This window comes from Pezoporus wallicus, unplaced genomic scaffold (assembly GCF_028554395.1).
Source record: "Pezoporus wallicus isolate ANWC-B61680 ecotype Strahan unplaced genomic scaffold, APGP_CSIRO_Pwel_v1 contig_6354, whole genome shotgun sequence".
In the NCBI taxonomy this organism is placed as follows: domain Eukaryota; kingdom Metazoa; phylum Chordata; class Aves; order Psittaciformes; family Psittacidae; genus Pezoporus; species Pezoporus wallicus.
Window position 1 is genome coordinate 3,554,191 of NW_026638688.1, and position 23,537 is coordinate 3,577,727.

At 43.0% G+C, this 23,537-nt stretch overlaps 1 protein-coding gene across 3 annotated transcripts in view; it reads right to left on the reverse strand.

Annotated features, from left to right (window-relative positions):
- Positions 1-23,537, reverse strand: part of GRIA1 (glutamate ionotropic receptor AMPA type subunit 1) — a 119,891-nt gene that overhangs the window by 38,339 nt on the left and 58,015 nt on the right. For all 3 annotated transcript variants that reach the window (XR_008972475.1, XM_057411929.1, XM_057411930.1), the window contains exons 4-8: positions 22,641-22,825; positions 17,719-17,772; positions 5,902-6,063; positions 4,645-4,812; positions 989-1,093 (exon numbers count right to left, since the gene is read on the reverse strand). Coding sequence is in view for 2 of the 3 variants with exons in the window: in XM_057411929.1 (XP_057267912.1) it covers positions 989-1,093; positions 4,645-4,812; positions 5,902-6,063; positions 17,719-17,772; positions 22,641-22,825 (674 nt within the window). In the remaining variant the exon portion in view is untranslated. The remainder of the gene's footprint in view (positions 1-988; positions 1,094-4,644; positions 4,813-5,901; positions 6,064-17,718; positions 17,773-22,640; positions 22,826-23,537) is intronic.

Sequence of the window (23,537 nt, forward strand, 5' to 3'; positions counted from 1 at the left end):
ACAGCATTTTTGCTCTTATCAATGGCACCACACGGAGCAAGATCACTTTGTATATCTTCAAAATCATTCTTCTTTCTTACTGAGAAATGTGCCTTTTTTTGCTAGATTGTGGTGGGCTCTGATCTTTCTCATCAACTGCCCTCAGGTGTAAGTATGAATTGGGGTAGGGGCTGCAAATGTAGAACTTTCACTATTTGTTATTTTTCTCAGTTTCAAACATGTATTTTATTTTTCAGGTCATTAAGGGGATATGGAGGGATTCCAATGAATGCCCCATTCCAAAATATTTAGTAGCTTTCCTTTGTCACCAGAATAACAGAATTATTCTTTGTTCTTCAGATGGGCGGTATCTGAAGTGGGACATAAGCACATGGAGTCGGATTTTCCAAAGGATTAGCATTTCAAGAGCTCAGGATTACTGAACAAGGCTGGATTTTTCAAAGTGTCCAAGATACAGAAATATAGAAAGAGATCAAGACTCCAGAACAGCTCTGATGTCTGTGTAGCTATCAGGATGTGGTTAATGGTAAAGCTTTTGTCACTTCAAGGAGAGCAGAATTAGGTCAACATAAAAGGGTCACCTACATTGGTTAGGGCAGACCACATCAACCTGTGTCGGCCTTGGCTCATCCTTGAAAAAGCAGGAGAGCAAAAAACAGATGTTGTGTAGCTGGGCCTGAGACAATATGTCCTGCCAATAGCAAGGCTGAGTTGGCCAAGCTTTTACTATCCTGGAAATCCCTGTCCCACAGCTGAGATGCTTTTGTTGCTCTTGCTAACTCCTTCCATATGTTGTATTTCCTTAGCAATATTCCATTAATTTTCCCTAGTGCTTGGCTTTGCTTATGCAGGGAGCTAGGAACGCACTTGTCGTGACTCCCCATGCAAGCTCTCCTGAACAGAAACATCTGCTGAGACCTAACCACACCATTAACTCGAACACCAGGCTGGTGCCTGACACAGGATCTCAGATCGCTCTCTCCTTTACCTTCCTGGTCCCATCGTGTTTCATCTCAATCACATGGAGCGTGTAGTTGGTCCTCCGTCCCTTCTCATTAAACTGAACGTTGCCAGACAATCCTTCAAAATGGACCTTAAAGACATAAATATCAATGAGGAGAGCAAATTGGTCAGGATCTCATGGGTGGTGATTTGGCAGCAGTAAGAGAGGAGGGAAAGAGGGACAGAGGGTGCTCTCACATCTTTCAGATCCATGCAGGAGAGACAGGACATCTGCCTGAGACTGGCTTTCACTTAGGTTTGTTCTCTACAGCATGCCTGGCCTTGTGCAGGGTCATTCTCTTAACTTACCTTTGCTTTTAAAACCCCTTTCCCTTGAAACTGAGTGGTCTATTACTGCACTCAGATGCTAGCTCAGATGTGTGAGCACATCACCGCTTGGGATGTGACAATGAGCTAAATCAGCTCGGAACAACTTGGGTTTTGTGGAGGATTTTTTTTGTATTTTCTAAATCTGACCTGGAGTCAGGATTTGGTTAAGAATTTGTCAGTTCAAATCAGGAGCTCTGTTAGGAGGAAATATGAAACTGTGGCCACAGCTCCCAGCTGCTGTCTTTTGATAGAGAGGAGTCTACCAGTTAACAAGCAAATGTAATTACTTCTTCACCAGCTTAATAAAACCTGACAATTTCATATTGTAAATTAAATTTGTATAGGAAACTTCAAATCATAAATCACTACTGATAACACTGCTGAGCTGAGGAACGTTGTTCATGTCACATCCCATATCCCGAATTTCTCCTCTCACTGTGGCCATTTGAATTGCTGCAGAAGTGCCCAGCATGGTGTGGAGAAGGGCTTCTGACTGGAGCGACATAGAGTGTGTGGGGATCAGGAATGTGGGAAAAGGAGTGTAAACTCGTGTCTCTCTAATAGACCATCAAGAAAAGTGCTGATGCCACTGAATTGGGAATTAAAGGTTTGTTCTCAGTCTTTCCACTTGCTTTGGACAAATCTATTGCCTCTGCAGCTGAAGTCCTCTGACATGCAAAATGGGAACAGGTACTTAGCAGCCTTTTTAAGTGCTCTGAGATGCTCAGAATAAGGACCCACTGTGAAGAAATGAGGATATATTATTACAGAGGAAATCTGTTGCTAATCTGTTACAGTGTGTTTGTTTTCCAACTATTATTGCAAAGGTTTGTCATGAAAATCAACATCTGCCAGTATTTTCTGCATCTCCTTCCAGTCAAGAGGTATTCCTGGTGACATTTGGAGAAATATACTTTTCCCTTCTCACAAGGCAGAACAAGCCCATAAAATACAGATACACTGCAAAACCACCACTGTCTTAAGCGCTCCCAAGCTGCTGTTTTCATGGTTTTCTTGTCAAATTCTGACCAACCCTGAAGCTCAGGTCATGGGTGTTTTACATGCACTAAAAGGCAGGTGGACAGAATCAATTTCTTCTATATGAATGAATGAATTCTTAATCCTGTGATATCTATGTGCCAATGAAACAGCAAAAGGGATCTCTCCCATCCATGCTAGAGGATGCAGCATAACCTTTCCATCATTTACCACCCTTTAAAAGATCCCCTGAATTACTACAAAATACAGTGAGGACTGATTCCAACAGTGCTAAGCACCAGTAGATCAACTGGAGACATGGAGCATTTTTAGGCATGTGGTTCTTTGCTGGGGGAGCTGGAGAAGAAGGATGCTATTGTTGCCTTCTAGTTTACAGGGTTAGTGAGCACTAGATGTGGCAACCAAATAATGTTAAGAAAAAAAATCTGTCAAAATTATCATAATCTTTTCAAAGTATAACTAAAACTTCAGAGTACTGGTTTAAAACAACATTTTGTGAGCATCTTCTTAGGGAAAAAAAAAAAAGAAAGTAATTCTCTTCAATAAAAGCATACATTTTGCTGAAGTGTGTTAAATTTCTGGTTTTGAAAATTGCAGAATGTTTCAAATTGCTTTTCATCCTTGCTCCTGCCATACATGGTTCTTTCCGACACCAGAGAGAAATAAGGCAATTCTGGAGCATACTGCAAGTATTTCAGTAGAAATAGGTACACAAACTTCTTGCTTTTAAAATGTTAAGCTTATAAAATGTTAGGGGTAAGTAAAGGGGAGGTGAAGAGAAAGCGCACTGTGAATAGCTGTAAGAATTGCCCTAATTGTGAGTCTTTACAGAAAGGGTAACTCAAGCCTTCAATCTAATCAAAAGTTCTATTTCCACCTGCCTCTTTCTTGCTACAATATTAAATGCTGGATAACTATTAAATTCAGAGTTCAGATTTCCCTAGGACATTTCTTGTTTCAGAGCCTTTCATTTTGACCATCGCAATTGTACTGGTCAAACCTTTTTAAAATTATAATTTTTCAATGGTAAAGAAACAACTTTTGCAAGTTCTTTGTGTTGTTTTTTTTTTCCCCGAAGTCACAACAATTGAAAACTTAAGGCCTTCGAAATTGTTTTAATGAAGAGATGAGGAAACTTCAGGGGAGATTTTCCAACACACACAAAACTGCATTGTCTAGCTGTCTAATTTTGAAATCCTATTCTCATAAATTCAATAAAGGAAAACTTTTGAGAACCCATTGCTCATCAGAAGATTTCCAAGTCTTTTGTGTTTATTAGGTAACTGATCTCCCTAATGCATCATGGAGGCTGATTTTATTATAAGTTTGGAGAAGCTATGGCAGTGATTTGCCCAAGGTCATACAGAAAGTCAATCACAGGCTTGGGAAAAAATTGAATCCAAGCAATAAAATCAAATCAGATGCAAGATTTGGTTTTAAAAGAATTGTTTACCAGTAAGCCAAAACCAAATCAAAACAAAATACTTGAGGGGATTTACTTGCGATGCAAATTAACCAAAATAATTTTATTCTTCTTGCCTTCTTCATAGTTAAGGAAAGAAGGTAGAATAAACTGTTTGGATAACACTGAACTAGCAGTATTTGCAAGGAATCCATCTATTTTTATCTGAAAAAAATAAAGAAAAATGCTAGAGATTAATATCAGCCTTGAAATTTAATGAAAATTTTAAATATTCCATCTAAGTCTTTGATAAATGTGTGTTGTTTATCTCTCGCTGTAAATTTCATGCAGTATTTTTATTTATTCAAGAATCTAAATTTTTATTCAGGATGAAAAAGCAAGATTATCAGATTTAAGGACTAAGCTATCTAAATGGCTGCTATTAGGACTTCTATGAATCCTCACAGTATGAAACAAGCTATAATCTGGGCTCTGAGAACATTCTGATGACAGCCAACGCATAAGGCAGAATTCACATGGTTTTAAGCTTCATTAGCAGTCTGGAACTGAAGCTGAGTTCACAGAGAGTCAAAGGATCTGCAAAAATATGATCTGCCTTGGGAAGAGGAAGATCAAAATAGGGACCCATGATTTTATGGGATAATATTTTGGCTTTTCCACCCCAGAACTTCAACAGAAATTACAGAAGGCAAGGACACATTGCATGGTACAAGGAAAAGCAGTTTGCTGGATGCACCCCTGAACTCTTTAGGAGACCTGGCTCTATTCTGGTAGGATCAGTTCCTCACCCCAAGCAATCTGTTTGAACATTTCTGTTGCTCATCACCCCTCTTCCCCCACCCACAGGCTACGTTCAGCCATCCTTGCAGTGCACACATTGGGTTTCAAACCTGCTGCAGTGCTCTCTGGATGTCGATGCCTTGTCCCCAGGGCACAGCTGGGTTGGCAAGACAGTCCCCAGCATTGCCTCGACGGGAGATGTCGATCCGCTGCCTCCGCAGGTTCTGAAACGCCTCAGCCATCACCCGGACCCCATCGTATGTTAGGGCTGATGTGTACTAGAAAGAGAAGAGGAGTTGTATGTTGTCCATTAGGTTGAGCTGACCTTGGGCATGCCATACTGTTTTGCTTCACAGTAGCTTTCCAGATGATTTGCTCTCTTTTCATCTTTCCATCTATGAAGTTCAACAGCCTGTTGCTCCCTGAAATTATTACTGCCCTGTTGATTCATGTAAGTTAGTGCCTTCTCTCCCAGAGGATGGGAGAGTGAAGGAGAAGCTCCTGATACGGATTCAGATTGCACTCGCTGAAGAGGACTCAGCTTTAAAAGCTGTTACCCATGTCCTTGTGTTTAATTAGAATCACTGACCTGAACTTTTAAGGAATACATTATACAGTGTAAATGTGAGATACCCAAAATTAAGCAACCTTCTGTGGTCACAGATGGAGACCAGAAAACTCTACTTGCAAAAATTCTGCAAAGGATGAGTTTATTCAAGCAGAAACTTGTACAAAAAACAGTGTAAAACTCTTGGTATGACCAGTGACCATTAGATTTAATTCCTTTTCCTATGATCACCTATTGATGTATTTGTTTGCAACTCTCTAAAACTAATACTTCCAAAGTTGACATTTCTATTGATGAGTGTGTGTCACAATTGTATTTGTTTTCAAACGTCAGACAGAAAAAATCCCAACCTCCACCCACCCCTCAACAGCTTCAGGGTCTTCTGTGTTAGGAATTAAAATATATTTCCCCTCAGTCGTACACACTGATTTGAAATACTGAGAACATCTGCAAAGACTTTATTATCACTGGATATCTAGTAAACGTGTCAAAGGTTAAGGAATTAATGAGGTTTTTTCTTGTTTATGCATTTTTTTTATATACCAAATCTTATGAGATGTTCATTCTTTAGCTTTGCAGAGGGTAAATACTGGGAGACTGAGTGAAACACTAACTTGTGTATTTCTTAGCAGGCAGCAACTACTGCCTAGTATAATTTAGACAGTATTGAGGCACCTGGACCAGATGATGTCCATTAATTACAGTAAGTGACAGGGTTTCAAAGCAAGATTAAAGAGCAAATCAAGATTGAACTAAGCCAGATGGGCCCTAAATTAAAAGGTTTTTTTTTACCACTTGCCTTTGGCCTCTTCCAGTCTACACGAGGATGCTCCCTGGCATCATTATTCCTCCACTGCTGCATGATCCTGGCGGGAACAGTGTCCGTGTAATTCACCAACTGGAAGCCAGTTACGTTGGCTCCGCTCTCCTTGAATTTGGTCAGGTCTATATCCATGAATCCCTAGTACAGGAAAGAAACAGGAGAAGCTCATTAGAGGAACACCTCTATAGGTGGGTAAAAGGAATCCTGCCTATCTATGAATATGGCAGCCAGTTTAGGAAAATCTCTTCCCTCTGAGAGGTAAAGTCCCATTTGAAGAGTGGGACCATGGGGTGAGTTGGACTTTCTAACAAACTCTGAGCTGGGCATATCCTGCAGTTTCCACCCAGGGACACAAATGGTCATATTAATAACACCTCATTTGCAAGAAGGCTAGTGAGATAACAGAAAAAGAATATATCCTGTATAATGCTTGGATGAAACTAATCAAATTCTCAAAAATATATTAGGAAGAATTATTCTCCAGCTCTGACTTCTATGCACTCAGTCACCAATAGATGGGCTGCTTTTTCTCAAATTGCATTTTGTAGGGAAAATCAAATCCTGAATGAACTTTCAGCAGAACAAGGAGTGGCTGGTTGGTCAGCTTGTCAAAGGACACTATTAGAAAGGTCAGTTTATAGGATTTGCTAATTTGGGAGAAAAGGACTACTTCTTTGGATTTCACATTACTGATGAAATACATCTCTTTCATTTATTGTTCTCTTCTACTTACTGCCCACTGCATGTGATAAACACAAGTGCACAAATACACATGTGTATTAGGGTGGCATTGTAGGATTAGTCACTCCTGTTGAGTCAGAGGCAAAAAAAATAATCAGAAATACACTGCAAGGTCATTTTTTGGTCTCACATCCTTGATCCTATCTCTTCAATGCTGTTGCTATGCAAAATGGTTTGCTGCACCTTCTCGCACGAAACAGATGCTTGAAAAGAGACTCAGCCCTCCTGCTTGGGCTGCTGTGTACGGGACAGGCTTAGGTCTGGTGTTTCTTCTTTTGGAATACAAGCACGACAGATGTAGTCAATTATTCTCACCAGTACCATCAGCAACCAGAATGCATGAGGGAAAATGAATGAGAGGGCTGTGCTCAATGCAATCACCTAAGCACCAGAAGAGCTTGTTTGAACCCTCCCTTTCCTCTGCCCTGCTACTGCGTGTTCTCTGCAGGTACTTTCTCAAGCTCAATCTTCTCAGACATATGATGATGGTGTGAGATAAAAAAAGCCAAGTCACATTATTCCCAGGAGACACCAGTCAGGTTCCTAAAATGGTGCCCTCTATGTGTATACTGAGGGAGCTAATTAGCTAGTTAACTTCCAAAGCCAGGATCAAGCTGTTAGATGGAAACCTGTTTAGGCAACAGATTATAAGAAAAAGACTAAATTGGCCTCTCACATCAGTGTCAGACCAAGGGAGTCTTAAGTGACTCAAAAATGTCTTTAAAGACCTTTACATTTTTCTCCCAGCCTTTTGTAAGCAATTTGGCATCTACTTATAAGGCTGAGGTTTGGATATAGGTGTAAAGGTGCTTGAAACAGATGATTTGTTTTTCTTCAAAGTGCAGTGATTTAGGAGAGTGAAAAAAAGTGGTATTTTGTGTGTACGCGTTCCTCAGGATGCTGGTTAAACCCACATCAATCTTGCCTGTAATTGCTAGCGTAGGGGTTTCAGAAAGCCAGAGCTGTGATTAATGAATAGGAAATGCAGCAGCATAATTGTCCCTGACATCTTAATGCATTTCAGGCCAAGTGTTTTTTGACACACAGAGCTCCTATGGTTCAGTAAGAGGGACCACACAGGTTGCCAACTGGTTATTTCATGGCCAGGACCAAATTACGCTGACATTTTGCTCCTGGGAGGTACTCAGGGGAAAAAGATCTGTCAAAAGAAACTACCACGCAGCAACTTGAAGTTTGTGCCACCAGCTCCTCCTTGGAAGGCCTGCAAAGGCATGAAGAAAAGCCCAAGTTCTCAACACAGGATGAGTAAGATGTCTGGTGTATTTAGCCCCCTCAACAAGCAGATTTAAATAAGGAAAAGTCTAAAAAAGATTACAACATCAGTGACGAGACAGTAGTGGTTGAAAACACTGATTTTCACTTTTTCCCCAAACCAAATCACTCTGAAACTGAAGCGAGTATTCAACAATATTCTTTGTGATTCGTCTTACAGAAAGCTTTAAAATAATATGAATAGACAAAATATTTCTTCCCAGAGATTGTACTACTTTTCCCTCACTGATTTTTGACACAATTCAGGTTTTTTAAAAAGTGTGGAGACCTCTGAAGGTTTTCCAACTGTTTAAGGCAGTTGGGACCATGGAGGACATCATTAACCTTGAATATAGCTTTGCATTTTGGCTGCTATCAACTGCTACCACCTGCTATCCTTTCTCCACATGCCCCAGTAAAAGGTCAGTATAGGAACGATTCTAATTACAAAAGACCTTTAATCACTGCACCACTGAAATCTGCTCAGAGCAGGTCTGGGTGACATGACAGCCAATGAATTGGGAATAGCAGGGGTCAGATATTGTAGAAAATGACTCCTAGAGGAGGTGAATTCTTGCTGGTTAACATATAAACAAGAAAATACCAGATGTGACACAAAGTGCCTCTTGAAAATGCTTCTATTGACAAAGTGGCATCAGGAATTAAATATGTTTATCTGTCTTTCTGGAATATCAGTCAGTGCTTGTAGGAAACAAGAGAACAGGAGAATTGCAATATTTGCAAATAAAAAGTCATCAATCATCTGTCACCGTGTACTAACTACAGCCACATATTGCAAACAAACAAAAAATAGAAGGAATCTTTTATTTAGTTTTCAGTTGGTCTTATTTGGAAAACAGAAAATAAATTCTTAAAAATTGACTAAAGAAAGACTGCAACCCGCTATTGAGGGGCAGCAGACGTGCACTGGCAGCAGCATGTTAAGCATCAACTGCTTTGGGAAAGCAATGGAATAGAAATTCTTTCCTTTGCCATCCAATCAAACACAGCAAGAAGTGAGCAGTGCTGGAACGATGTACTCCATGGGATCTCTGTGGTCCCACAGAGTGGTCAATTGATTTTGAACCCATTTCAAGAACTTGCCAGTAAATAATGGCAAAAACTGGCTTTGCAGCCACGTCTGGAGCACTGTGGGATGTTCAGGGAAATGAGCTGAGCCCCTGGAATTTGACGGTATGTGACTTTCTTCAGGCTCTTTAGACCTCAGCCATCTGGGATATATCTGTTGGACATGCAGGTATCCAGCTTTACCTCCCTACACAGCACTGCCAGTACCCTAGGGCGGAAAAGGAGCAAATAAGGAACACATGCTCCAGCCCAAGCACTGAGCCCAGAGGCAACTCGGAGCTCTACATGGCCCCAGATCATCACTGTGCATAGGTACTCCAGGAGAGACAACACTTCTGCAGGCACAGGTCTTTGGGGACCATCAGAACCAGGCTGGAAGGGACATCACGTCAGTCAGCCCACCCCCTGCCCTTCAGCAGCATTAGCTGTCCCTTCCATTTAAATTCATTTTGCAAAATCATTTCAGCAAAACAGGGAACACAACCTCCTGTCTGGTGTGTGCCTGGAAAAAGCCTGGCTTTCTCTGAATGCCTTCAAGTTAGAAGGGTAACAATAAACCATGGAAATCTGGACCCATCCGTGCCAAGATAGCCTCCCTCCTACCCCTGCTCTGATTCACAGCATCTGCAACATACAGTTCAAGAACAGCCAGGCTCAGTTCAAAGGAGGGAACTTGCTCTTTAGCCCATACCAGGGACTTTTCTCTCTGCATTAATAAGCCTCACAAAGCAATTACATGCAGAAGTTCTGCTGCTACTAAATCATATGGGTGGCTGTTACAGGCCTTCGTGCCTTCAAATAGAAAACAGAGCAGTACTGGGAAGGGTTTTTTTCTCATTGTGCTTTCCTCGCTGCATCTGCTCTTTATGCTGTTCTCAAACTGAAAACAGTTTTCAGCCAAAGGTTGTTTTACTGCCCCGTTCTATGCCTTGGTTGCTGGGAGAGGTGTCAGCAAGTCACACATTTATATTCCTCTCTACTGCTTGTGGGCTCAGTCATCAAAGGAAATGCATAATGCAGGAAGACTGATGACTTGGAATGGGCCTCATGAATCCATCTTGATTAACTGGTCCAAGCAGGATCTGTCTTGAAAAGAAAATCCCCCAGAAATGATCCAGTTTCCTTATTTATACCCTAGAAACCATGAGGAGCCAAGACATGGAGTGGGGAGTGCAGATGTGGGTCAGACAGTGTAGAGAAAGCCTCTTTCCTTCTTGAAAGACTCTCCTCAAATCTGCCAGCACCATCTTTCCTTTCACCCTCGTATTTCACTGCCTTACTGTCCTAAACGTCCTCTCCACACACTGATGTCATTGCTCCTTCTGGGACATCATCCCAGCCCACAGCAATGCCAGAGACAGCAGCAGCCTCACCTCTGTACCCAGACATTGACAGGCAGGCAGACACTGCCCCACACGTCCAAATTCTCTAAATATTTCAGTAAATAGGTGTTAATTGCTGGCACTTTCCCTGCAGTATAATTGTGCCTTTGAAGCTGCAGTAACAGGCAGGAAGGGCTGAGCTCTGGGCAGGCTGTAGCTCATTGTCTCATAAACCTCCCTGCAGCACAACTTAAATTCTCCATGCCTTTGTTCCAAGTTTTGGCTTTCCCTGAGGGAAAGGACATGAGGCTCCTTGGAGACTGCCACATTGCTGAGAAACTGCTATTTCGTCTCCTCCCTGGCCTTCTGAGCCCTCCGGATCTCCCCCAGATACTGGTAAAGTTCATCACTGAGTGAGGACAGAGAAAATACCCCTTTCTCCTGAATTGCCTTCAGAAGGCTTGTTGATTGAACCTAAACCAGTCCTTTAGGTTCCTAAAACCCAGGAATGCATGTCAGGTTTCTTTAGTTCGTTTCTATCTGGGATGGAGAGACCAGAGCCTATGTTTTTTTCTTTTTTTCTCTTTTTGTTTGTAAGTCACACACTGAAATATTCCTTTTTAAGCAAAAAGCATGTAAGCAATTCACCCTGAGCTTGGGTGGGTGCCACAGAAACCTGTGGCAGCACTGGGAAACTAGGCCAGCTCTCTTTAGCTGCATCCATGTATGGCTTGCAATGCCAGACTGCTGCTCCTAGCAGACTTTATGATTGTAAGAAACATTGCAAAGCAAACAATTGCTTCTGAATGGCTGTAGATCAGCTGAGTGAATGCAAAGTGGCTCCTGTCATTCCAAGGTATGCCAGTGGCTTTCTGCAGGGAGCAAGAAGTTGAGTGTTTCCAGACGGAGCATCCCTAATATACCAAATTATCTTCAAGCTTGACTTCCCTAGTGAAGCGTCATTCCTCACTCCCATCACTTTGTATTAATAACGAGGGTACGTCAAAAAAGAGCCCATCTGCTCAAGTCTCGTTCCAGCAAGCCTTCCAACAGGAGAGGCCTTCTTCTCTTCTGCACAATTATTAATGTGTCAGATCTTGTTGTGGCAGCAGAACATGTGAGTCCTCACTGTAACATAAAAGTAAATGAAGAAGAAAGGGAAAAGAAAGATGGGAGGAGGGGGAACTATCAGACAGGGTCCTAAGCCTGCAGACTGAGGAGTTTATTTTGTCATGGTCTATCGATGCAAAGCAAACCAAATGAGGTGAGAATCCAGGCTTCAAAGACGTGGGGCAGGAAACAACCTGTAACTCTTTTTTTGGTACAGCTGTACAGATTTTCTTTGTGATATTATTTGCATCAGCCCTATCCTACTGCTGTAGCACATTCTGGTTATAAACGATCACACACATCTTGCTGAAAAGCTCAGTCCTGGCACAGGGACAGATGCTCTTGTTGGATGTTTGCTTTAGAGAACTTTCAGAGCAGAAACTGATTTAAAGGTTTGGGAAATGTGCTGTGTAGTGACAGACGCCAGGACTTCAATCAAAGACATGATTAAGGGATAACCTGATCACAGTTTGCAAGGACCAAAACGTTAGGAATGGAATATTTGGTCTATCAAACAGAAGCATAAATCAGATGGAGGAAGCCAAAACAAGGCAAGTTTTGAATAGAAAAAAGCACCGATGAAGTCACCATGAGGAAGATACTACAGATTTACACATCACCCTTTGCCAGTTGAGCTGGGGTAATGGATTAGGAGACTGCAAAAGGCTGAGGAAACCTGTTAGTTTAACACCCTCTTGCTGAGATTTAAGCAAACACAATTTTCCTTCCAACGGCTGTAATAAAATCTGTCAGTTGTTCACCTGATGTTCACTGATTTTTTTAAAGCCACAGTAAGTCACTCATGCTTTTGAGCCTTCATTAGCTCCTGCAAAAATCCTTCCAAGGTTGCAGTTCATATTCCCCCACGTGGGAAACTTTTGTATCAAAACCAGATGATTTTCTTTTACATGAGACACTCTAATTCAAGCAGAAATTAATTCAGGGCACTGCTGTGTCTTCTACTACTGGTTATTCAGATGAGATAATGTTATAAGGGTTTCTTGTGCTTGATAATTTTTGAATCAGCACAGAAAAACCATTTGGAAGTGAAATTCAAACCTCAGAAATTTCACTGATACATTATATCATCTTCCTCTGCCTGGAAAACCAAGTTTTCTCATGAGCCTACTTGCACCAAGCTCTCAGAAAGAGGAAAGGTCTAGCTGGAGTAATTTTAGAAACCTAAAAATAACCTAAGGCATCTATTTCCAACATAAGAATATCAGTTTTGCAAGATGAGGCATCTTGAGATGTTACCATGATGAGAAGCCAATGCTGTACACATCCTTTTGAAACTCCCACAGAACAGTTTCCAATCAGCTAGTGATGCAAACCCGATCATTGCTGACCTTGTTTGTACCTTCAGTCAGCAATACTTCAGGGGGCAGGAGACAGTGTTAAGAGCTGAGGGTGATTAAAACACACATGGCAGCTTTCAAGATGATGGGAGACTGAGAACAGCAACATTTTAGCTCCAGGCAAGCTGAATCAGGAGCCTGGGACAAGGAGCAGAGCCATTGACCCACGGCCAGTGCAATACATCACATTTATGCTGTTTCTTGTACTAAGCTCGTACCCAGCATGGGCAGAGCAGACTGTCCCCACACAGCCACAGCAGGATGTACATGTCCTGCATTGCTTTAGGGGAGCTGCTCTCTGCCTGTGCTGGGAGAACTTTGCTCCCCAGGGATGTGAACATCCTTTTTGACAGCCAGTTTGGGAGGGTGCTCCTTCTTCACTGTCTGTGTCAGCTCAGGTCACTGCATCTCAGCCCTGTTGGTTCACAAACTCCCTCTTCCATTTGCAGGAGGCAAGGAGGAAATCAAAGAGGCCCATTCAAATCACAGGTGAACTGAACCAAACCAGCATGTATTTTCTGACTCCTGCACAAGCCACTCTGCTAGCAAAGCTGCTGGGCTGGTAACCTCTAAAGCTAAGACAACTGCTTGCAAAGTGAAACATCCTCCATGGTCTAACTAGGCACTGACACGTGCTGATGTAAAATGGCACAGGAAAATACGTTTACCTCTGCTAACCAACAATGTTTTTATCTTTACTTTTCCCTGCTACCCCTCGCATCAGCAACCTCATACACTTATCTATTCAACTTCAAACAAGAGTATTTGCTAAAAGAACAACCTGGACTAAGGTGCTAGGAAGGAAAAAAGGCTGAAACATTGTATGTGGCAGCTGTCTTTCGTACTGTTCTGTTAAAGACAGGTCACACCAATGTCACTTATTTTAAGACAAAGATTTTTCTCTGCCCAAGAGAACTGATGTTTTCCACTATTGCCAGTAGCCAATCTACATCCCTGTCATAGAACAAACAGATGCATGAAGCCGAGGTTATGGGGAAAAAGCCTGTAACATCAAAAGAAAGGAATCCCAGAAGTCTCTAAGCTGGGTCCTCTGATGGTATTGACTGTATTTTTTATTTGTGGTTGCTAGATGCTCTCAAAGGCTGAGAACAAAGCTTAGAAAAATGAGATTCACAAGACCAAACACTTCTTAAAGTTGCCAAACCTCTTTGAGTTCCAAAAAGAAAGAGACAGATGGTGAGAGATGTGATCACAACCCCCTAGTGCCGGTACACTTCACAAGCATCCAGGCTGGCAACTGGTAAAAGAGAGCTCAGGTAACTCTTGTGACTGCTGGTCGAGGATCAGGTTTTTATGAGTTTGCAAAAGCCACAGACAGCACCAAATTTGCCTCAAGGAGGGGCAAGAATGCTCACAGGCACCTTTCCCCTGCAGTGATATTGCAGACAGACCTTCATGGGACAAGCAGGGTTGAGCAAACAAAGCAGGTTGTGTCCTTAACAGGCATAACAGATTCAGAGAAGGATGTCTGCCCGTGGCCTAAGGTGCAGAACGGTTTCATTTTGTTTGTGAACACAGAAATATTATTGTCTCACCTTGGCAACAGCAATTTCACTGAAAAAGAAAGCTGTTCCTGCTAGGAAACACCAGCTTTCATTTGCTGCTACTTGTCAAATTCTGCTTGGTGCTTTACTACTGCTCACCCGACAGCAACTGCTGGGCGAACAAGCAGTGATTAATGCAAGCCAGTTCCCCTTTGTTCATGAATTCTCTGTGACCAGAGAGGGAATTCCTCTATGTTCAAAATGCCTCCATGGATGATTTTTATAGGCCTAATTCAGCCTGTGCATTGCCTTGCGGCCTCATTGATGTAACATCAGTTTGGAGCTGCTATAACTGGTCAGTAGTGTCCCACTGCTTGTTTTGGGGCTGAGTATAGCTCTGAACAAGCATATAGCCAAAAATAACAATTTCAGTGGGTTATCCGTAAGTTTTTCCCAACATTTGGTTCCAATGTGTCATTTCCATAATCGGGAAAGTTACTAAGAAATTAAAGCTGTGTTGCAAAAGGCAGGTATTTGAAAATTCATCCCCTTGCTCTAGTTAGCGTGGGCAACTTGGAGGCTATGAACCAGCTGAGGACTCACTTGACTTGTGCAAAACAGAGCATGTCTCAGCCAGGCCTGGGAGCCTTATCTTCATATAGGATGAGAGTCCTAAAATCAGTACTCCATCAGCCAGCACATGGGACAAAAGAATAACTTGGATTAAAATAATTTGGAAATGAAATGTTCAGGCACTTGCAGTTTTTAGTTCTTAATTTATTGGCTCCAGAACAAGCCACTTCCACAAAAAACAGGCTGGTTTTTAGGCATACGGGTGTGCACATGAGGGTATGTGTGTGTGGGTGGGCAATGCACACCCTGTCATCTTAGGACTTGTCTACAAGGGAAAATGTAGGGTGTTTAAGGTCTATCCACTATGCATATGAGTCAGTCGGAATAAATTACAGCATGTTACACCCTCTGAGGGCTCTAATCCAGCAGTGAGATGTCCTTAGAAGAGGGTAAAACCTACTGTGAACTCTTGGATCAGAGCATCCACGCTAAGGTTTAACCCTGCCAGACGCTGACTTCCCGCATTCTGCCAATCCCCTATAACATCCCTGGATGTTCCTGCATAGGAAGGCTTGCCATCCTTCCTCACTGCCATATGTTCTCAGGAACATGGGATCTTCAGGGTCTTTTTGCCATTCTTCTTGCTGAGTGTAGTGAGTAGCTCTCATTTGGGTGCAGCACATCACAGAAACTGATCTGGTTTCTGGTATCTGAACCTACTCATGTGCAGACAGAATGACAAAGCTTGTTCTGCCCTGGAAAGAGCCTTCTTGACCTTGGGGTGTGCAATTCCCGTTTTCCAGTGCTGTCTGGTTACCCCCTACTCTTTTTTCTTTTTCATTAATACATCTCTGCAGCTTGGCTCTTGCATAATTCTAGGTTTTAAGGAAAAGAAAAGAAAGAAAAGAGGAAAGACCAAAGAAAGAGCTTGAATTCCCTTCACTCTTCTTCTTCTCCCCCCATATCTAAACTCCTTGAAAAGCACATCTAGTACCAGGGGATTCTGTTGTCTCTCCAGACCCGGTGTCCACAGAGCTGTAGCTGGGGAGTAGAATCTCCCTGCAGAGGGTCTAGGGAAATGGAAAGCCTTTGGGTCTGAGTTAAATATTTATAAGCCATGTTGGCTGAGTATACAGCCTCTTCGAGCCAGCTCTGTCATCTCAGCACTTGTGCAAAGGCTAAGAAAACAAATTAAAGATAGGGAAAGGGTACTTCTTGAGGCTGAAAGCAGGGGAGTATGGCATTATAAGACAGAGGGAAACATCCTTTGAAAATCCTGCACCTAAGGATTAGACCACCTCATGCCTTTAGTGCATTAATCTTTCTGAAACCATACAGAAAGGTGATTTGACTCTCATTTAGCCTTCCATATGGGTAGACATGGAAGCGCAGATACACACACTCCAGCTACTCCAAATAGCTTCCCTGCTTAACTTTAATGAAGGGACTTTTCATAAAGATCTGAGGACCGGGACCTGGGTTACAGCAAATTATCATTTTTTAAAAATTAGCAGCTGAAGTTATTGGCTGCTCTACAATTTCCATGTCTCCCCCTGCACAACGTAATATTTTTAACTTTGTAATTACATGGTAGGCACCCAGCGCAGAAGTGCCGGGTCAGTATCAGGGCATTGCAGGGTAATTATGTGGCCATTTTTGTCTTGTAAATTACAGAGTTATCTTGGGATTGAGAGAAGGAGAACGGCAGCAACTGCTTGACTAATTGGTAGTTTAAAGTTTACCCAGTGCTGCCTTGAAGATGCAGCTGTGGGAAGGAAGAATAGCTCTGGACCCTGCATGCATGGCTCACCCTGCTGCTGACACCAGCCCATCATCCACTGCGCATCCCCCTGGATGGATGGACACATCTAGGGAACACATTCTGTTCTGCTGTGAAAAACCTCCAACTGCCATATGGATTGAGGATATTCCTCTCTCTCTTACCTCTTCCCAAACCTCCATAGGCAGAAAAATTCTCCACCCTCCTAGGAAAGAACAGCAAATTGCTCCAGAAAGATGCCCTGCCACTGCCTACTACCTCTGTCCTCGGGCAGCTCCTCCTTGCTCTCCTTTCTCTCCCTGGGATAGTCCTTTCCTTACAGAAATCTTTACATTGAGTTCATTCCTTGGAGCCATAACAGTCAGATTTGGTTTAGCACCAAGCTGGAAAATAAGTACTTTATTTTTACTGGAAGGTCAGAGGGATCTTAATGCATCATCAACAAGTCTGCCCTTAGTGGTGCTTTGAGGCTGTGAAACACGGGGGATGCATACTGAAAACTAGTTAGAAAAAGCAAGTTGTTACTAATAGTTAACAGCTTCTTGCTGGCATGACTGAAACAAGCTAGGAGGGCAATGCCAGGACTTCATGTTGGAGAAGTCCATGGATGACTGTCTCCCGTAGGAGGGATCCAAGCTGGAACAGTGGGAAGAAGTGTGAGGAGTCCTACCCTGAGGAGGAAGGAGTGGCAGAGACGTGTGATGAATTGACCACAACCCCCATTCCCTGTTACCCCACCACTGTCAGGTGATTTTAAGATTTGGTTTTATTTCTCCTTATCCTACTCTGATTTGATTGGTAATAAATTAAGCTGATTCCCCCAAGCAGAGAGCGTTTTGCCCATGACAGTAACTAGTGAGTGATCTCTCCCTGTTCTTATCTCAGCCCAAGAGCCTTTTGTTATATTTTCCCTCCCTTGCCCAGTTGAGGATGGAACTGATAAGACCCTGATGTCTAGTCAGGGTCAACCCATTACAAACCCCCAAGGATCTTGGAGATACCTGAGACAGCAAAAAACCAAAACACCAACGAGGGCAACTCACCAGATTTGCCAGAATGTAGTGGTACCCATTCCCATTCTTTTCAAGCTGGATAATCTGCAAGATGAAAACCAAAGATATTTAGCTATTTAACAAAGAACAACCTAAGAAGAAGAGCTTTCTTCTGCCCTTCCTCCCGTCTTTCTTCCCCGATGAGACTGTTCAGTTGCGGACAGGAAGACATAGTAAAAGAAAAGTGTACAGTCTTGTTAAAAGAAGTACAAGGCTTTCACAAACAATATTTAACCATCAAGTCTGAAATTAGACAGGACAATATCACCAAGTGGATCCCACATGCAGGGAAGAATGAACTACCCGAACAAACCTGTCTCCTATGGACTCGGGGCAGGGGGGGTGTAGGAAACAGTGGTGCCTATTTTATTTTAAAGGTTAACCAAGATTTATATGCAGACAGTAAAGGAACAAAGTGGGGAGCTGGGATCCATTTGTTCTGTGAATAGAGCTGAAACATCAAGCAAGACTGGAGAGCACATTGTCCTAGCTAGAGTCACTGCTGCAGACACCTACCTGAGTGAGATGTCAGGAGGTTTAGACTATTGGACAATCTTTCTCCTTTAATGCATTGGGATTGCTTTAAACCACATCTCCAGAACAAAGCTGCTTGGGCAAGACACAGAGGATTCCCTTTGCATGTTCATTGAGATTATTTATATCTTCATATTCATGGTGTCCCAATATATGCTCTTTGCCACTTATTCCTTTCTCCCTGATGCCTGCAGAGTTAGGTTTTTATTCTCTTTTATCAACACAATTGCTTACAGATCTGTAACATTTGAAAGCTTCGATCTTAGCTGGAAAGGTTTCACCTGTCTAGGTAGAAAGGCATCTCCTGTAGCAGGCTTGCCCGTGATTATGGAGACAGTCCTCGATGAGATGGTCTCTAATTGTCTTTTTCTTCCTTGATTTAAAAAAATACTGAAAACAGTACAGCTAAAAATTACATTATTCTTGCTGACTCCATGTTTCCAGTGAAATTCCTCTGCATTGATTTCCAGCAGCACTGTTCAATACTTACCAGGTTATTAGAGCCAGACACCACCTGCCTTTGAGCCAATCCACATAGAGAAAGATGTCAGTAAAAACCAACCTAGCCCATACCAACATGAACTTGTAAAAGAACCTGTAAAAACAAGAATTGCCAGTTTCTGGGAGAATTGTGCTGTTTCCACAAGGTTTCTTTGCTGGCAACACTACCGCTTATTTCCATTATTGTACAAATTGATTCTGAATTACTGCCCATGTTGCCAGGCTGTAGTGAGGTCAGAAAGATCCTCACAGCCAGAATGATAATAGTAAGACTTCTGTGTTGAGTTTGACCAGAGATCTGTCTATCCAGGTCTTCTCTCTGATACCAGGGTGTCTGAGAAGTGTCAGACAAGGGCATGTGCAGACTGATCCTCCCCATGGGACAGCACTCCCAGATTATAGTGAGCAGCCATTTAAGGATTTCCAAATGGATTATAAACGAGCTGACACTTGCTCTGTGAAAGCGGTTTATCTGCCTTAGCCTTTCTCTGATGAAGTGCTCTTGCATGCACATTAAAACTCATCTGGTTTCCAGCATTAACGTAGAGGCAGCAATTAACTCTGATGAAAGCTTCGTTTAGTAGCAGTTCTTTACTCAACCAATGTCAGCTCCACCAGCTTCACTGCCCAGTGGCTCTCCACACAGGATCCTTTAGTATGGCTTCTGCTGAGCAGGTCGGGACTCTCAGCAAAAAATCTCTGTATACTTAAGGCTATAAAGGTATGCATTCTTACTAAGGGTAGTTTTCTGAGTATCTTCCATTGACAGATCTGAGCAGAAAAACCAGACCCAACTTGTCCCCTTCCATTTATTACCTAAGACCGTCCTTTGCAGAAAGTCCCAGACCCTGTGAGAGGAAGCAGCATCTCCAGGGCAATGGGGAGTCTAAGATTTACGATCAGATTCGCCATTTCTCCAGTGTCAACAATATTGACACTGGCTTCTTCTGCCCAAACTCTCCCTTTGTTATTTTATTAGGTGTCAGAGTCCATGAAGCAGAGAGGGCTGCAGCCTAGCTTTCCCTGAGATGTTAATCTTGCAGCCCATCCATCCACCTGAATTATGAGGCTTGCTTCCTGTGTTTTACACAGTTATTTGTGATCTTAATTTATTTTAAAATGCTTGCTCAGTCCTAATGTGTCTGGACAGCAGTAGCAAGCTGAGGTTATAATAGCATTTATCACTTAGCCTGAACGTGGTGAGAGGCTGTGCTAGGCTGCATGCTGATAGCTCACTTGGGCCACCTAGGTTTCATTACCCACTTCTTAATGGGCCAGTTTGACATCTATTAGAGAGAAATCCTCTCAGAGTGAAACACTGGCAAAGGAGAAATTCCAGTTATTCATTTTAATGAGAGACAAGGAAGAAACAATACAGGGCTCTGACGGAATACAACCCACCACATACTTATCCCATTAAGTTACACAGTGCAGCCCTGCGGATATCCTGCCATGAACCAAGGCCTGGCTCATAAATGACAGTTACCTCAGCAAAGATAATTCGTGCCGTTGAGACATGACACAGAGAAATCTCTGAGAAAGAAATCAGGTCATTTTCCCATGTATCATTAACATATTGAACACCGGCTCCTTTACAGCTACTGTCTCCAGAACATGAGGACTGCCTTTTTGGAGTCAGTGGTGGTTGTTTGTGTTATGTGTACAGAGTGGGGAGAAGAAACTAAAAGTGTGTGCAAGCACCAGTGTGTACATGTAGGCAATGATGCTAAACAGCCATCCCCAGCTCTTCTGTTCACTGGGGAGCACAAATCCACAGCCACCGAAAAGACAGAGACAAGCTTGTCAGGGAGGAAGATAAATGCATTAAAATGTCCCTGAGAGGCTGAGGCAGCTCTTTGAACAACTCAGGCACTCAAAGAGACAGGGCCAACAGAGCAGTGACATCCACACAGAGGTTGCTGGTGCGGTGAGCTGAGACCTGCCGCCATCCCCAGCGTGAGTCCCGGCTGAATTTCTTGTGATAGCAAGCCCAGAATTGCCTTTGACTCCCTCCGGTCATCTGCATGTTGTGACAGACCTGGCATCCCCTGTTAACAGTGGGATAACTACTTCTGCTTTCAGAAATCCCTGTGGACTCAGAACAAGAAGGCAAACGAGGATGGAAATGGACTACACGGTCTGAAAAAGTTATTCACAGCCCTATTCCTAACAGGAGTGTTACCAGTTAGGCACAGATGACTGTTGGAATTGCTCTGTCTTTTATTAGGAAAACACAACACTGTTCCTTTTTTCCTTTGGAATGGGTGTTTTTTACATCAATGCAGATCAAAGAATCACAAGATCTGGATTTTTAGTGTTCTTGCAAATAGCTTTACTTATATCTAATCTTAACTCTTAGAATAATTTGGGTTGGAATGGACCTCAACTTCTTGCTCCAGTTATGTGAAGAAGTTTGAAAGAAAGACTTACTTTCCTGTTCATATTAGGAAAATTAGATAATGTTTGACTACAGAATTTGTCTTTCTGTTAGACAAACCAGGCTTAAAAAACCCAACTTCATTAACCCTACAAATCCGATATACCCTGTAGGGAAGGGAAGCCTGCAGAAAAGGCAAATTCACTGCCTAGGTCACGTCATCCTGTCAAAAATGTTATTCAACTGCAGCTGCTCCATGATCAGAGAGAAGACTTCATCCTCCAGAATAATCTGGTCTCTCTTCCATGAGCATGACCTTTGAGGTTAAAACCTCCTACTTGCTACGTTATCATATATAATAGGATAGCACCCAGAGACACCCATCAAGGATGGATTTTGCTCATCACTGAGCCGTGCAGCTGGTGAAATGGCAGTCCTTGCCCCAAACAATGAGCAGCTGAAGTGTGAGACAGAAAATGACAGGTAGCTTAGACAAGGCAATGTGTGAAGCACGAGGTAAGAGAGAGCTGATTATGAGAAGCATGATAGCGGTAGTCACAGAACACCTGCTGTGGGGCCCTTTGTAAGCCACATAGGATGGCAGTCCCAGTGGTGGGAAGGCCTTGGCTGTAGGTGTGAGAGGTAAAGGTATTGCAGCTGGAGCTGAAGAGGGGACACAAGTGTGGACTGAGACCTATCTATGGGCTTGCACTCTTCTCCTGTCTACAGATTTCCATGTTTGGGACTTAGGGCAAGCCTTAGTGGAAAGAGGATGGAGAAAATTAGAGTCTGCATTACTGGGTGACCTGTCTAGATTGAGGATGAGTAAGGCAGGGCACAGAACTGAGTCCTCTAATGCATATGTCATCTGCCTTGTGGTCATAAGCTGCCAAAACAACCAGGAGATGGCTGTGCACTAACATGTCATTTTGCTACATCCTGGATGCCTTGGGAGGACGGTGAGCTCTAGCCTGATCTGGAGACACTGCTCCTGAGGCCACTATAGATGTACCATAAAACCATTTCTATCCTGTAGGCACTGGTTGTGAGAATTCAGTGCTGCATGTGGAGGCTGGAGGACACCTCCACCCTAACTCACAAAAGGTGGGAAAACTGGAGAAAAACTCAGCAGAATAAGGAAGTGCCACGTCTTGTGCACACTGCTTGGAAGAATAAGCCCAAATCAAACTCACTGGGCACTTAAGAGGATGTAAAGGGCTCATCAGAGGAGTCAAACAAGCGGGGAACATGGAGCAGCAGAGCTCACTCAGCATGAATACATTAGAGCTCCCAGTACTTATGTGACTTTACAGTTTCCACAATAACACAGCAGAGGAATATCTGCAAGCTCAGCAGCCTGCTGCAATGCACACACACCACATACAATGACAGCTGCCATGAGACATGGATCGGAAAAGTATGGGGAAGAGAACTATTCCATGAGAAACAGCCCTTCCCATCCTGCGTGCAAGACCCCTCCCAGACATCCCACCCAACAAACCTTGCTAAGGATGATGTTCAGCCGCTCAGATTCACAGTCCACCACCACCAGCCTTTCCTTCTTCTTCTCCAGCTCCTGGAAGAGCATGCGGTAGCCTTCTTCTGTTGTCGTCAGGATGTTGACTGCTGTCACCTGCCAGTTCTTCTCAGCTGCAGTATCCAGCACTTTCTGTAGGACTGACAACCCTACAATGGGAAGAGAGGGGGAAGAGAAACAGGTTTTAGTTGTGCAATGGCATCTTTCCATCCTTCTGACAGCCTGCGTAGGTGCCTCAAGCCATGCTGGATGCAGCATCACAAGTACAGACAGCAGCTAATAGTCTAGCATTTTCCCCAAACACAGCTGGGCTAGAATTAATGACTCCCACTTTTTCTGTCTTAGCACAGAAAATAGGATGATTCCAGGCCTGGTTTTCCTTTTTAATCAGCAGATCAGTCTCGTTGATCAGGCCTTGCTGTGGGATTCAGATAAGGGCTCTAATCTCCATCCTTCTCGTCTGTCACTACCCAAATCACTTGATTTCTTTCAGCCACAGTTCCCTTCTTGTCTTTGATCTGTTTAGGCTACATGCTCTTAGAGTTAGGGACACCCTCAACAATCACAACACACAATCACATTCAGTGTCCCTGTCTCTCTCAGCAGCGTCTCATCAGAAAACTTAATCATTTTTAAAAGGATCTTGGCTAAATTACATAAACAGCCTTCCAGCGGAGAGGCACATAACTGGGACCGCTCTGGAGTCCTGCTAGATAACCCTGCCTACTGCAGTCCTTTCGGGATATTCAGTGTGCCCACGACTTATGACAAGAATAAATGGGTGGGATGCTTTTATACCTTCTCCTTATCTCCTAAGGTCATCCTCCTTGCAAGGGCTAATGATAATTTCCAGGACAGTGC